Raw genomic sequence first — 12,074 nt, 5'->3', positions numbered from 1 at the left:
AGGTTGTCGGGTGGATGACACGTTACAATAATCTGACAAGTAGTCTCAGCCCTTTAACAGAAAGTCCACTGAGAAGATATGTGTTGGCATTGTTTTGGGCACTTAAATAATCTTAACAGACCTTGAGGTTTTTTATAAGATGATGTGTAGTGTTATTTTGACGAGTCTGGTAGATCCCTCTCGTTGGTTTGGTATGTGCTGACCTTTATCCTAAGAGGCTGTAGTTTGGTAGATTTTGTACACTTTTAGGGGGGCATTGGCTAGGCATTGGATCACGTGGGCGCATGTTAAATGTGACATTTGACTTTTGATGACTATCTTTGACCATGCTTACTTTTCAATCTAAGATCTCCTTGAGATTCATGATAATGTATTTAAGGTGTACAAATCTGATAAGACTGAACCTGTAAATGGAATTCACTACTAAGGAAAAATTAAATTGGAGATCTAACTTTAACTTATCAATGTTTTTATTGTCAACTCGTTAATTTATATCATTTATTATAAGAGAATAAAAGATAAATGTTTGAAAATTATAACTATGAAACATAACAAAAAAAAAATTTGTTTGTAATGATGTCATGGGAATTCAACATGCCTGATTGACATGAGTGCGACTATATTTTGCCATTTTTTTGAAACATGCCACTAAAAATATTAGATACAAATGAAGTTATTAAGAATTCTCCAATGTTAGAAAAATATCAACACATTTAGGGGTGTAAACAAGCCAAACACCAACGAGTCGAATTAAAGCTCATATTCAGCTCATTAAAACATATCACTCTTTTTGTTCACCTCGTTTATATTTCAAACAAAAAAAAATGTTTGTGTTCTACTCATTTTCTTTGCGAGTTGAAAAAAAAATTTGTTCACAAATAAAAAGTCATTTTGACAACTCTAGTCACACAATCGCGGGATATTAGAAATTTGGACGAGATTTAAATCTTATTATTTATATTAAACTATTTAAATATAATTTAATATATTGTTACTCTATTTCTTTAATTAATAATTTTATTTGATTATAAATCTATATAGCTTTATAATCAATTAATTTTCTTAAAAACATTACTCATCAATTATATATAATAATAATAATAATTTAATTATTTAGAGTCAAAGCAATCTTTGTTTGTGTTCGGTTCTTTTAAACAGCACAAAAAAATTATTCATGTCCGACTTGTTAACTTAACGAGCAAATAAAAAACAAGCTCTTCGAAACGTTTTGACCCCTTATCACATTCTTTCTTTCCTCTGCATTTTTTTATTTCACTTATGTTTTCATTTTTGTTAAATTCATTATTAGCTCATGATGCATAATAATTTATTTAAGAACTAAGAAAATTATGTTAATAATTAAAGAACTAGTTACCATTAATTGTCTCAATATCACTTACCTGTAATTTTGACATCAGCAGTTCAAATTATATAATCTTTAAATAAAGCTCTTGAGTCCACAATCAATCGACTTAAAAAATCCATTTTTAACGCAAGATATATAAATATAGTAATGCCTGAGAATAAGTCACTTTTATTTTTTATTTATTATTATTTTATTTTATTTATATTTTAATTTAAAATAACATATGTTTAACATGTTTAATTAGAATAAGATTATTTTTTAAAACATTCAAAATACTCAAAAAAAAAAACTATTTTGAATATTTTCAAAAAATATGTTGAATTGTTTTTAAAAATAAAAATATATTAAAAACACATTAAATAAATGTTTTTAAAAATAAAAGAAAAAACAAAAATATAAATTATAAAAAATAGAATTGATCTCGAAAAAGCACTAAGCCTTGGAATATGCTTTACAAAATTGCCTAAAACCTAACTAGGGGTGTAAACGAACCGAACACGAACAAACAGAACCTGTATTCATGTTCGGTTCGCTTGAAATTTATTTTATTTGAAATAAAATTGTGTTTGAAAATCTTTGTGAAATCACTATTCCTATTCGTTTTTTAATGAATGAGCCGAACACGAGTTGTTCGCGAACGATGAGCCAGTTTGACACCCTTATATATATATAATATTATATTAATTATATAACTTATATTATATAAATATATAATATCTATATTAGTATATTACTAATATAGTATATTAATATATTATTATTATTAATTTATTATATATTATAATTTCTGATTCGTTTAACTAACCGAAAAAAAAAAGATTTGTTCACATTCGTCATGTTTACTTATCGAACGAATCGAACACGAACTCATTGACGAACCGAACGCGAACTGTTCGCGAACACCGAGCTTTTTTTTTGACAGCCCTAGACCTACCCTTAGCCTTAATGCATTTACAAAATAGACTATTTATTTAAATTCGATTTCAAAAATATGACAGCACGTTAATTCAATTTACAAACAAATTCATAAATTATAAAAATATTTATTCAAAAAACATTAAGTTATTTACAAAAATATCAAAGCAAAACAAAGATATTGCAAATTTTAATGATCTAATTTTTTCCAAAGTATTCAAAATCTAAGCTGAAAATCTGGAGAGAAAACATTTGCAAGACAGAAAAGCAACAGTGGAGAGAACCAAATGAATAAACATAAAAGAAGTTACAGTGCATTCACAAACTTCAAACTATCTCTATGATCCATTAAAAGTTTTATAATTAAGTTAATCAGCATATAAAATTAGTTTTCTGTAACTAAAAACAACTGATTCTAACCCTGAATTTATATATTTTTTATTTAAACTAGAATTTATTTTACTTTATTTTGATTTATTGAGAAATTGGTATAAGGCTAATAATGATGATGAGGAAGAACATTTTCATTCAATATTCAGAACTAGATAAGGTATAAATCAGAACCTTAATTGGCTTAATCTGGGATCATAACTCTGCTGCAGAGGCCAGGAAGGACTGGAAACCGAACACTAAGAAGAGCACTCCGCTGGACAGAGAAACCTGAAATTTTAATAAAGAACTTGAGTTGATGATCAAACCTGTACCTAATTTTATATATTTACATATCTAACTTTCATATGTTATGACATTACATCAAAAATATTATTATTACTAACTTTATAAGACTGCAATAAACCTTTCGATGCATGTGTTTGTTTGTAGTACCAAAATGTTATAAATGTAAATATCAACTTTGGTGCTGGAGATGTAAATACATAACAATTGAGAAGCATGTATGTAAATTTCTCTAAATTTGATTGTGAGTTTAAAGAAAGACTCTTTACCATCTTTTCGGAAATCTGGGTGGCCAAACTCTTTCCTCCTAAAACAGCAGCTGTGGTGCATATGGCTTGTCCTCTGGAACAAAGATCTCATGTGAGATATCCCTAACAATACAAATGCAATGAAATTCAAAAATGGAATATATATATATATATAGTAGTTATAGTTCATGCATACATCATGATGCCACCAAGGACTACGCCGAACGGATCCATATCGGAAGCAAGACCGATTGTAGCAATCTGAGAGAATGTACAAAGGAAAGAGTTTGTTTATGTAAAAGAAAAAAAATAAAAGAAGATGAAGAAAAAATGGGTCAAGATATTCTATTAAAATTTGGAATATGATAAGTATTAAAGACATTGAATATACTTTAAGATTAGTGCAATACATACAGAATCAATTGAAGTTTATTTTGCACTTGTTAAACCAAATCCAACAGCTTTAATTTGATTGGGAAAACTTAAACCAACTTTATTTCTGAAAAATAAACTACCAAAACTTACCTGACTCTTGTCACCCCACTCACCAAAGAAAGTAATGGAAAATGCCTGCGAGTGAAAGTGGCAATAAATTCAAACATGAGAAAGATGGTGGCAAGTTAAATGATACTGTGCTCTAAAATAGAAAAACATGAAAAGTGTCAAAATAGTTTTCTTATTATTTGCAGATAGTCATTTTAGTCCTAGGGTCTATAAAAGTATCAATCTAAACTCCAATGTCTTTTAGTATTGGCTGAAATAGTCCCCGTGGAGAACTTTTCTGCCCCAATTTAAAGAGAATAGGAGATTAAATTGGTATTTCAAGATACTCAGGGACTAAAATGGCCTAATGTAAACAATCAAAGGACTATTTTGATATTTACTCAATTGAAAAACTCGCCTTCAAAAAGATTGGTGAGAACAATTGTGTCAGAAATCTTGTCTGCTGTTTCTTCGAGTCATCATTATCCTGCATGAAAAATCGGAAAAAAAAATGAAGTTGCTGTTAAAATACCTTGCTAATCGTCATTGATAGACTATGTTGATTGAATATCTCCAATAGGTGAACTATAACAAATTAGTCAGGCATGGCACTGCAACTAAAATTTTTTAGCTTTGAAGTTCTTAGTTTGCTTTCACAGTTGATCAACACACACAAACGGTTCTGGAGGTACTAAGAAAGTAAAAACTCTTTCTATACATTGAATCAAGCCAATTGGCCTACTGCAACATATTTGTTGCATAAAATAGTTTAGCAGCATTTACGTGCACACCGCCCAATTACTATATATTTATGTAATACCTATATTTTCCCTATTACATTTATATCACCCAAATCGTTCATATCATATCAAAAATACCACTATATTAACTTTCAAAAGTCAAATACATCTTTTCTTGCATGCATAAGTTCACATAAATGTAAACGGGACGTTTTGGTGTTAGATATGTAAAAAAATAGGAATTGAGCGGTATGTATGTAAATCTTCCAATAGTTTAATAATCCTTCATTCAATATTTTTATGGAATTACTGACAATCAGTAAGCGTAATGTTAAGTTACTTCATGTTAAGGCATGAATAAACTCTACTTTACATACACTGAGCCCTCACAGGCAACACAGCTTACAAATCAACAACCATGCAGTAAGAAGAAAGGGTGAAAGTGAAAGGATCTTTAGATGAGATTAAACTAGCTTTACTGATGATGTTATTAAGTAGAACTTAATAATTCAATTTCGATATGCAAAAGATTAAAATAGGAAGTTGTTAGGAGAATAACAAATTAACTAAAAATAAATGATTACAAAATTTGTTAGCATAATTTATTTATTTGGATGACTTTAATATGTCAAATTTGAACTTGAATTGGATTTAGGTGAAGATTTCTCGGTAACACTATCAATTTGCAGGGTTCAGCTTGGTAGCTGAAGCTTTCGACGTTGGTGATTGGAAGGTTTTTTGAAGAAAAAAGTAGTTCAGGGAAATAAAATGTAGAAAGGAGAAAAAGGAGCAAGTTAGAGCATTCATTTGTGTGAGTTTATAGTACCATTTTGATAAACCTAAAGCATCTACGCCAAAGAATTTAAGCCAAATCAATAAAGAGGTAAGAAGTCATCCTTCTTTTGAGTAATGATGTATTATCATAATTGACTTTCTTTATTGTATATCTTGACTTGTTTTCTTTTAATTTCTATTGACATGTTTTAGATTTACCTTTTTTGTTCTAGTAATGAGATGTTCTCATATTTTCTTATTTGCACAAGCTTGTGGCTTCTTGTTAATGTAAAGAACCTTTATTTGTACACAACTCTCGAGTTTCTTCTTTACTATAGTTCGTGGCTCATAATATTAGTTCCTAGTGATATTTTGGGATAGAAGTTGGACATTAGTCCTAAAGATTGATATCAAAGCGAGGATTATATGAAGTAAAATTGCTATGAACTTTGAGATAGGAAATTTTGATGTGTTTGAAAATTTTAAATTTTAGATAAACAAGATGCATGGTTTTCTTGTCTGCCAAGGACTTGCAAAGACTCCATGGGGTATACAAATATGCCCAAGATGATGAATGAAGAAGAGACGCCCAAATGGCTGAAAATTTGTCTTGCCAATTGAATAATTTGGCTGATAAATCTTCATTGATGTCTTCAAAGAAACAGTCGCGCAGAAGATCGTGGCTTCAAATAAAGTCTCTTTATACAATAGCAAAATCTATCTAATAAGCATTGGTATTAAAGATTTATTTGTTCTATTGCAAAAAAATTTATGTCTATTCAATTGCATTTGAATGCATTCAATTCCATTGTTCATATTCTAAGCAATATTGATGTGACTACTAAATGAGCAACATACAAATGATAACCATAAGAAGGGCAAGTCATCAAATGCTAACATTGTCATGAATTAACTCGGCTTAAATGTAAGTGATGTTATTTTGGTAACTATTAAAGTTAATCATAATAATCAATAAATTTAGATTCAACTAAAACCAAATGTCTTAATATGGATTTGTTTTCCACTTGTAAGTCATGCTTTGGTGGCTGTCTACATGACATCGAAATAATGTTGTGCACAACACAGTTGATTTTGGCAGATCAAGTTGATGACACAAGATGGTTTGATTAAGACATTAGCCAAAGTTTGTGTGGAAACCTGAGAAGATTTAGTTCTTTCCATATTTACCTCTCTCAAGTCTCATATAGGTTGGCCACCACCTCCAAATCTTGAACGATTTAATTGGGATATCTTAGGAACCTTTGATTGATTTATTCCATTCCTATTTTATATTTTTCCTATTTTTTATTCAGAATTATTTCCTTTCATAATTTAGGTGAGATATGTTTTATAAGTTTGTTATAAGGATTGGTTTCCCTATATATATGTACCCTATTTGTGAATAATGGAAGAAGCAAGTTCCTCCCCAAGTAAATTCAACAATTAGAAATGCGCCAAATCTGAAAGAAAAGTCTAACATCTTTAAGGAATGTTTAAGTCCATAGTGTCTACAAAGATACTTTGATTGTCAAGGTAAATAAAGTCAATGGACTCGTGCAACTTTGAGTGGTTCTGCTTGAATTTTATAATTTGGTTGAGTATCATAATTTGTATAAAAGGATTAACTTCTTGGCTATAAGATAGATTCAAGAACAAAATAAAGCCATGATATTATCAGATAAATCAAACTTGCCTTGCATATTCTATCCAAGTATCCATAGCACTGAGCAAATAAATGCACATTATGGAATACAAATATTTAGTGATATGCAATTTTTTAGTTATGGATATATTTTAGTGTGCAAAAATGTGTTTTAGAGAGCACTTATAAGCTTTATGAAATCATGCACTGTTCAGCGCTTCAGGGATTCAAGAGCTTAGAGTGCTCAACTCGAGGAGTTACAAAAAAGATCAAGATTGTTATCACATTATTAAGCCATGGAAAGTTTTATTCATACTAACATCGAGTCCATTTTCTTGGATATGTACAAATTTAAATTAGGAGGTTATTAGAAAATTAAAAAATTGTTTTATAATAAACCTTTTAGTTAAAATATTATTAAATTAACTATTGTTTTGGATAACTTTAGCTCAAATTTAAATATAATTTGAATTTCAAACAACCTCCTTTAAAGTTTAATAAAAGGAAAAAAATCTAACTGGCCTAGCATATTCTATCCAATTATCAATAGCACTGAGCAAATAGATACCCGCCAGAGTACAAATATTTAGTGATATGCACTTTTTATAGTTATGAATACATTTTGGTGTGCAAAAATTTGTTTTAAAGATCTCACATAAGCTTTATGAAATCATGCACTGTCAAGCACTCGAGGGATTCAAGAGCTTAGAGTGCTCAACTTGAAAAGGAGATATAAAGATCAAGATTCTTATCGCATTATTAAGCCAAGGAAAGTTTTGTTACTAAGGTTGACCTCATTTTCTTGGATATGCACAAATTTAACATAGGAGGTTATTAGAAATTTAAAAAATTATTTTTCCCTAAACTTTTAATTTAAAAGATTATTAGAATAATTTTTGTTTGGGAAAACTTTAGCTCAAAATTAAATATGATTTGAATATAAAACCACCTCCTTAAATAAAGGAAAAATTATTTATGGGCTAAGAGAATCATGGGTCGACTTGAAAATAGGTGGCAAAGGCCTGTGAGAAAAATTATTTTGTTTCTGGTAAAATATAAGGGATATTAAATAAGAGAGAAGAAAGAGAAAAGGATGTCAAAAAATTCATTTTTGTTAGTTTTGAGTATTAATTAAGCAAACCAAAAATATCATTCCGTAAGAATTTTCAAGCTGAATCCAGAAAACAGATAAAGAAACCCTTTCGAGGAACTTTCAAAATAGTAATTATTTACTTTAATTTACTGCAATTTCCTTTATCATCTATCTTAGATCTCATTCGGTTGCTCGTCAATATAAAACAAGTTTAGAAAGAAATGACATAATTTTCGTTCATTTTGAGTGTGAAAATGAAAACAACAGTTGGAAAGGTTTTATGAAGATTTAAAAAGCTTAAAATAAATGTCATCTTTTAACTACGCCCAAAGAAATGATAAATATAACATCATTTTCCAATATATGACTTCTAACGTCAATCAAACAAATGAGACATCCAGTTCATATAGTTTGCCTCGAGAGAATTGGGGCTTCATGTTTAGTGGATTCAAATTCTCTCCTCTCTAGTACACAAAATCAAAAATTTATAGAGCCACATAAATTTTGGTGTTCGCCATGTGTGCATAATCTCTTATTTTTCTTACTTATAGCTTATCGTAGTCGCTTTGCATAAACTTAAAATGTTTTCCTCACAAAAGGGGCTACTTGCAAAACAATGAATGATGGAGGTAGTGGATTAAAAATTAGTCAAAGGACTCTATTACTGTGAACAAACCTTAGAAGTTCCTTTGGATCCAGCAGTTCCAGTCTTCCAGTCAGCATTCTAACAAATTAAAATGAAAATACAAAATATGTTAACAAAAAGTAAATTTATCAACAAGGGATTACTAGGTAAGGGCATGTCCTAACCAGCTTTGCTTCTACCTCCGCCAATTCTTGAGATTCCCTAACCAAAAAAACAAACAAACAAATAAATAAAAGCAATATTAGCTAACTGACAACAATCAGAAGGATAGTAATTAAGCATACCCGTCTCCTGTGAATGCTTCCCATAACGACCAAAGCCCAAAGCCAAAGAACAGTACAGTAGTAACATGATGTGTCCATTTACGAGAAAGCTGTTCCATTTTTCATTTTCTTAGGCTTGACAGGTTTAGGAATAGAGAAGAAGATTAAAAACATGATGATGATGATGATGATGACCATGATGAATTTAAACAAGTACGATTAATGAAATGGAAAGCAATAAGCCGCTAAATGCGCTGAAAAAAAGGGCAAAAATGTAATTTAAAAAATGATCCATTAAATGCGTAATTTTTCACTAGCAACAAAAAAGCACAATATTTCGTATACTCCCATTACATCAAGAAAAATTATCTGAAGAACCAATTGATAAATAAAATCTTAAGTATCGAATTCTCTTATGATAACTTGTGTTAAAATGAGTTGCAACTAAAGTAGCAGTTTATGTATGGACAAGGACCAAACTCAGCAAAAAGATAAGAGCAAGTGGATATTAAAAACACCTAGGAGAAGAAACTAGTGGAAATTTTGCTAAAACTAGCGACTGCAATATCAGCCACCTAAATAGAGTCCTAAATATCCAGCTCATTTACCATGCCAAAACGGAACAAGTAAACAAGGATCAGTCCCAATAACCGAACAAAAGAAAAGGAAAAGAATAAAAGAAAATAGGATGAGAAAGGAGGAAAGAATGAAATAAGTAAATAAGAAAAAAAGAATGGAAAAGAATGAAACTTCTTCCGCTACCTAACTTCCTGTGAACACTGATATCTCATTCAATGTCCAATGAGTGACAAGTCGTTGAGAGAGAGTGCTCAAGAATAAGAGATAGAGTAACAATAAGAGATAGAGTTACTGGCACAACCCAAATTCCCATCCATCGAGATATCATCCGCTTTGGTCTAATGGCCTTACGGTTTTGTCACATTAGGGTACTTCTCAAGAGTGCTCCCACATGAACATGCTTAATTTTTGAGTTTTTGTTGAAACTCCAACTATTACACCAAAAGACATTCTATGTTCAAGAGTTCATCTTTATTCTACTTAAGAGGTTTCACAATCTCTCTCACTCAAGTAAATGATGTCCTCATCAGTGCACTAAACCTAGAATCGACCACCAGACAGAAAAGTTCTAGAGATAGCTCTTACAGATTGAAGAGGTGGCTGCAATGGCATAAAACTTAATATGATTTAGTAAATGAGCATGTATGAGGAGATTGAGTGATGATTTTCACATTGAGTCCCCACAATTTGATCAACTCGAGCAATGCCACTTGCAATTTGGTGTTGCATAAGAAATATCGGGCACTATAGCTCGTGCCTATATGGGTTGGTCGGGTAATAGGTAAAATAATTCTTTTAGCAGCTGGAGAAAACATGTTAATCATTATGAGATCAAAACAAGCTACTTGAACTAATGGGGAAGCTTGGAGGCTTAGGAAATCTTTTGAAGATATTATTTATTGAGTCGGCAGCCTATGAAAGTCAACCATCTCAGCAAATTCAATCAATCTAGATGGCTCAAGCATATTAGCAAGTTACGCCACAAGATGTTTAGGATTGAGTGTAAAAAATGGATTACCATACTTTCCCTCTCATTTTGAACTCAAATAGACGTTCAAAATGCAAAATAAACATTTTTTACTCTCAAAGCTAGCAATACCTTATTGTATTAAAAATGATCTTAACTTACTAGAACTAAATAAAAATATGACACTAAATAAAATATGACACTAAATAGAAATAGGACGCAATGGAGAAAAAGGATTCATGTAGCCGACCCCACGTAGTGGGATTAAGGCTTTGTTGTTGTTGTTGTTGTTGTAAAGCTAGCAATACCATGAGCAATCACAACAATGAATCATTGGCCGTCATCCTTCAAGGGAAAGCGAATAAATTCCAAGAAAAGCCCTAATTAGAGAGGCAAAGAGGAAAAACACCATGGTAAATTCTACCGGTGGTCCCCAAACAATGATAGAGAAATCATGTGGGATTAAACAGTCCTCCTAGAAGAATGTCGCCGTAGAAATAAGGGCATCAATGTGTTCTTATGTGGAGCACGATTTGTTGATCAAATGTTCACTATGAACCATAACTTTTCGATGTTCATGCTTGACAATGAGTTTGTGGAGGGCTAGGGGGGAGTCCCCCCTCTTTTTGGGTTCTGTGGCTTTGCCCCAAAAATTTTTTATTTTCTATATCGGGCGCCACAAAGGTAGACCTAAAAAGACTTGGGCATATTGTATTAAAAATGTTCTTAATCTATTAGAATTAAATGAAAATTTGACACTCAATAGAACGCAATAGAGAAAAAAGGATTCATGTAGCTGACAACCAAAGTGGGATAAAGGCTCTTTGTTGTTGTATTGGGCGCCGCAGTGACCGGAAGCAGGCCCGAGCCCTTGGAACTCAAACGCTCGACAATCCAGCGCCCAAAGGGCCCAATCCAGGTTTAGAAGCCCGAGGGTACGATAATTGCAGCGCCTAGAGATTAGCAATCGTTGGAGCGTCATAGCGCCAATAGTACAGCGCCCTGATGCCAACAACCGATTTCAGCAGTTCATCTTCTTAGTTGTGAGATTTGGGAACGTTTAGTTGGATTTTGATCTCTTATGCGAAAGAGAAAGGTGAGAATTCCCGAAGTATTCCAAAGTGTAAAGAAACTTGTGTAGTGTAATTTGTGCAATTCTCCTCATTTCTCATAATGAATTATTGGTGTGGTGTGACTCTGTGGTCTTTTCTCATCCTCGGGTGTTTCCACGTTAAATCTTGTTGTTATGTGTTTTTTGTGTTTTCAAATTTGTATGTTTCAATTCAACTTTTTGCTTAAAATCTCTCAAATCGGTTTGCACAAATTTCTCTCCAAACAAGTGCTACCAAAGCAAAATTTTCTGAAAATTTTTTGTTCAAGTGAGAACAATAGCCAATGAAGCGAGGTACAAGGTTGAGAAGTTCAATGACTCAAAGAAAACAACAACAACAACAACGCCTTAATCCCACTAAGTGGGGTCGGCTACATGAATCCTTTTTCTCCATTGCGTCCTATTTAGTGTCATATTTTCATTTAGTTCTAGAAAGTTAAGATCATTTTTAATACAATAAGCCCAAGTCTTCCTAGGTCTACCTCTGTCTTTCTTAACACAAGTCGAATCTAAAACATCTACTCTCCTAATCGGATCATGAGATGGTCGACGTTTAACGTGACCAAACCATC

At 31.6% G+C, this 12,074-nt stretch overlaps 1 protein-coding gene across 3 annotated transcripts in view; it reads right to left on the bottom strand.

Moving 5' to 3' along the window:
- Nucleotides 1–2,747: 2,747 nt before the first annotated feature.
- LOC110028221 (GDT1-like protein 5) overlaps nt 2,748–12,074 on the bottom strand; it is a 19,042-nt gene continuing 9,715 nt past the window's right edge. The window contains exons 3-10 of one of the 3 annotated variants that reach the window (XM_020729977.1): nt 8,867–8,955; nt 8,747–8,783; nt 8,613–8,660; nt 4,106–4,174; nt 3,730–3,774; nt 3,404–3,465; nt 3,226–3,298; nt 2,748–2,941 (exon numbers count right to left, since the gene is read on the bottom strand). In XM_020729977.1, the coding sequence (XP_020585636.1) occupies nt 2,867–2,941; nt 3,226–3,298; nt 3,404–3,465; nt 3,730–3,774; nt 4,106–4,174; nt 8,613–8,660; nt 8,747–8,783; nt 8,867–8,955 (498 nt within the window). In that variant the 3' untranslated portion in view covers nt 2,748–2,866. Of the gene's footprint in view, nt 2,942–3,225; nt 3,328–3,403; nt 3,466–3,729; nt 3,775–4,105; nt 4,175–8,612; nt 8,661–8,746; nt 8,784–8,866; nt 8,956–12,074 lie in introns of all 3 variants that reach the window. The other 2 variants (XM_020729975.1, XM_020729976.1) reach the window with 2 other exon arrangements.

The sequence above is a fragment of the Phalaenopsis equestris genome, unplaced genomic scaffold, assembly GCF_001263595.1.
Source record: "Phalaenopsis equestris unplaced genomic scaffold, ASM126359v1 Scaffold000504, whole genome shotgun sequence".
Lineage (NCBI taxonomy): Eukaryota > Viridiplantae > Streptophyta > Magnoliopsida > Asparagales > Orchidaceae > Phalaenopsis > Phalaenopsis equestris.
The sequence above is the reverse complement of the archived record's forward strand: the minus strand, read 5'-3'. Positions and strand labels throughout refer to the sequence as shown.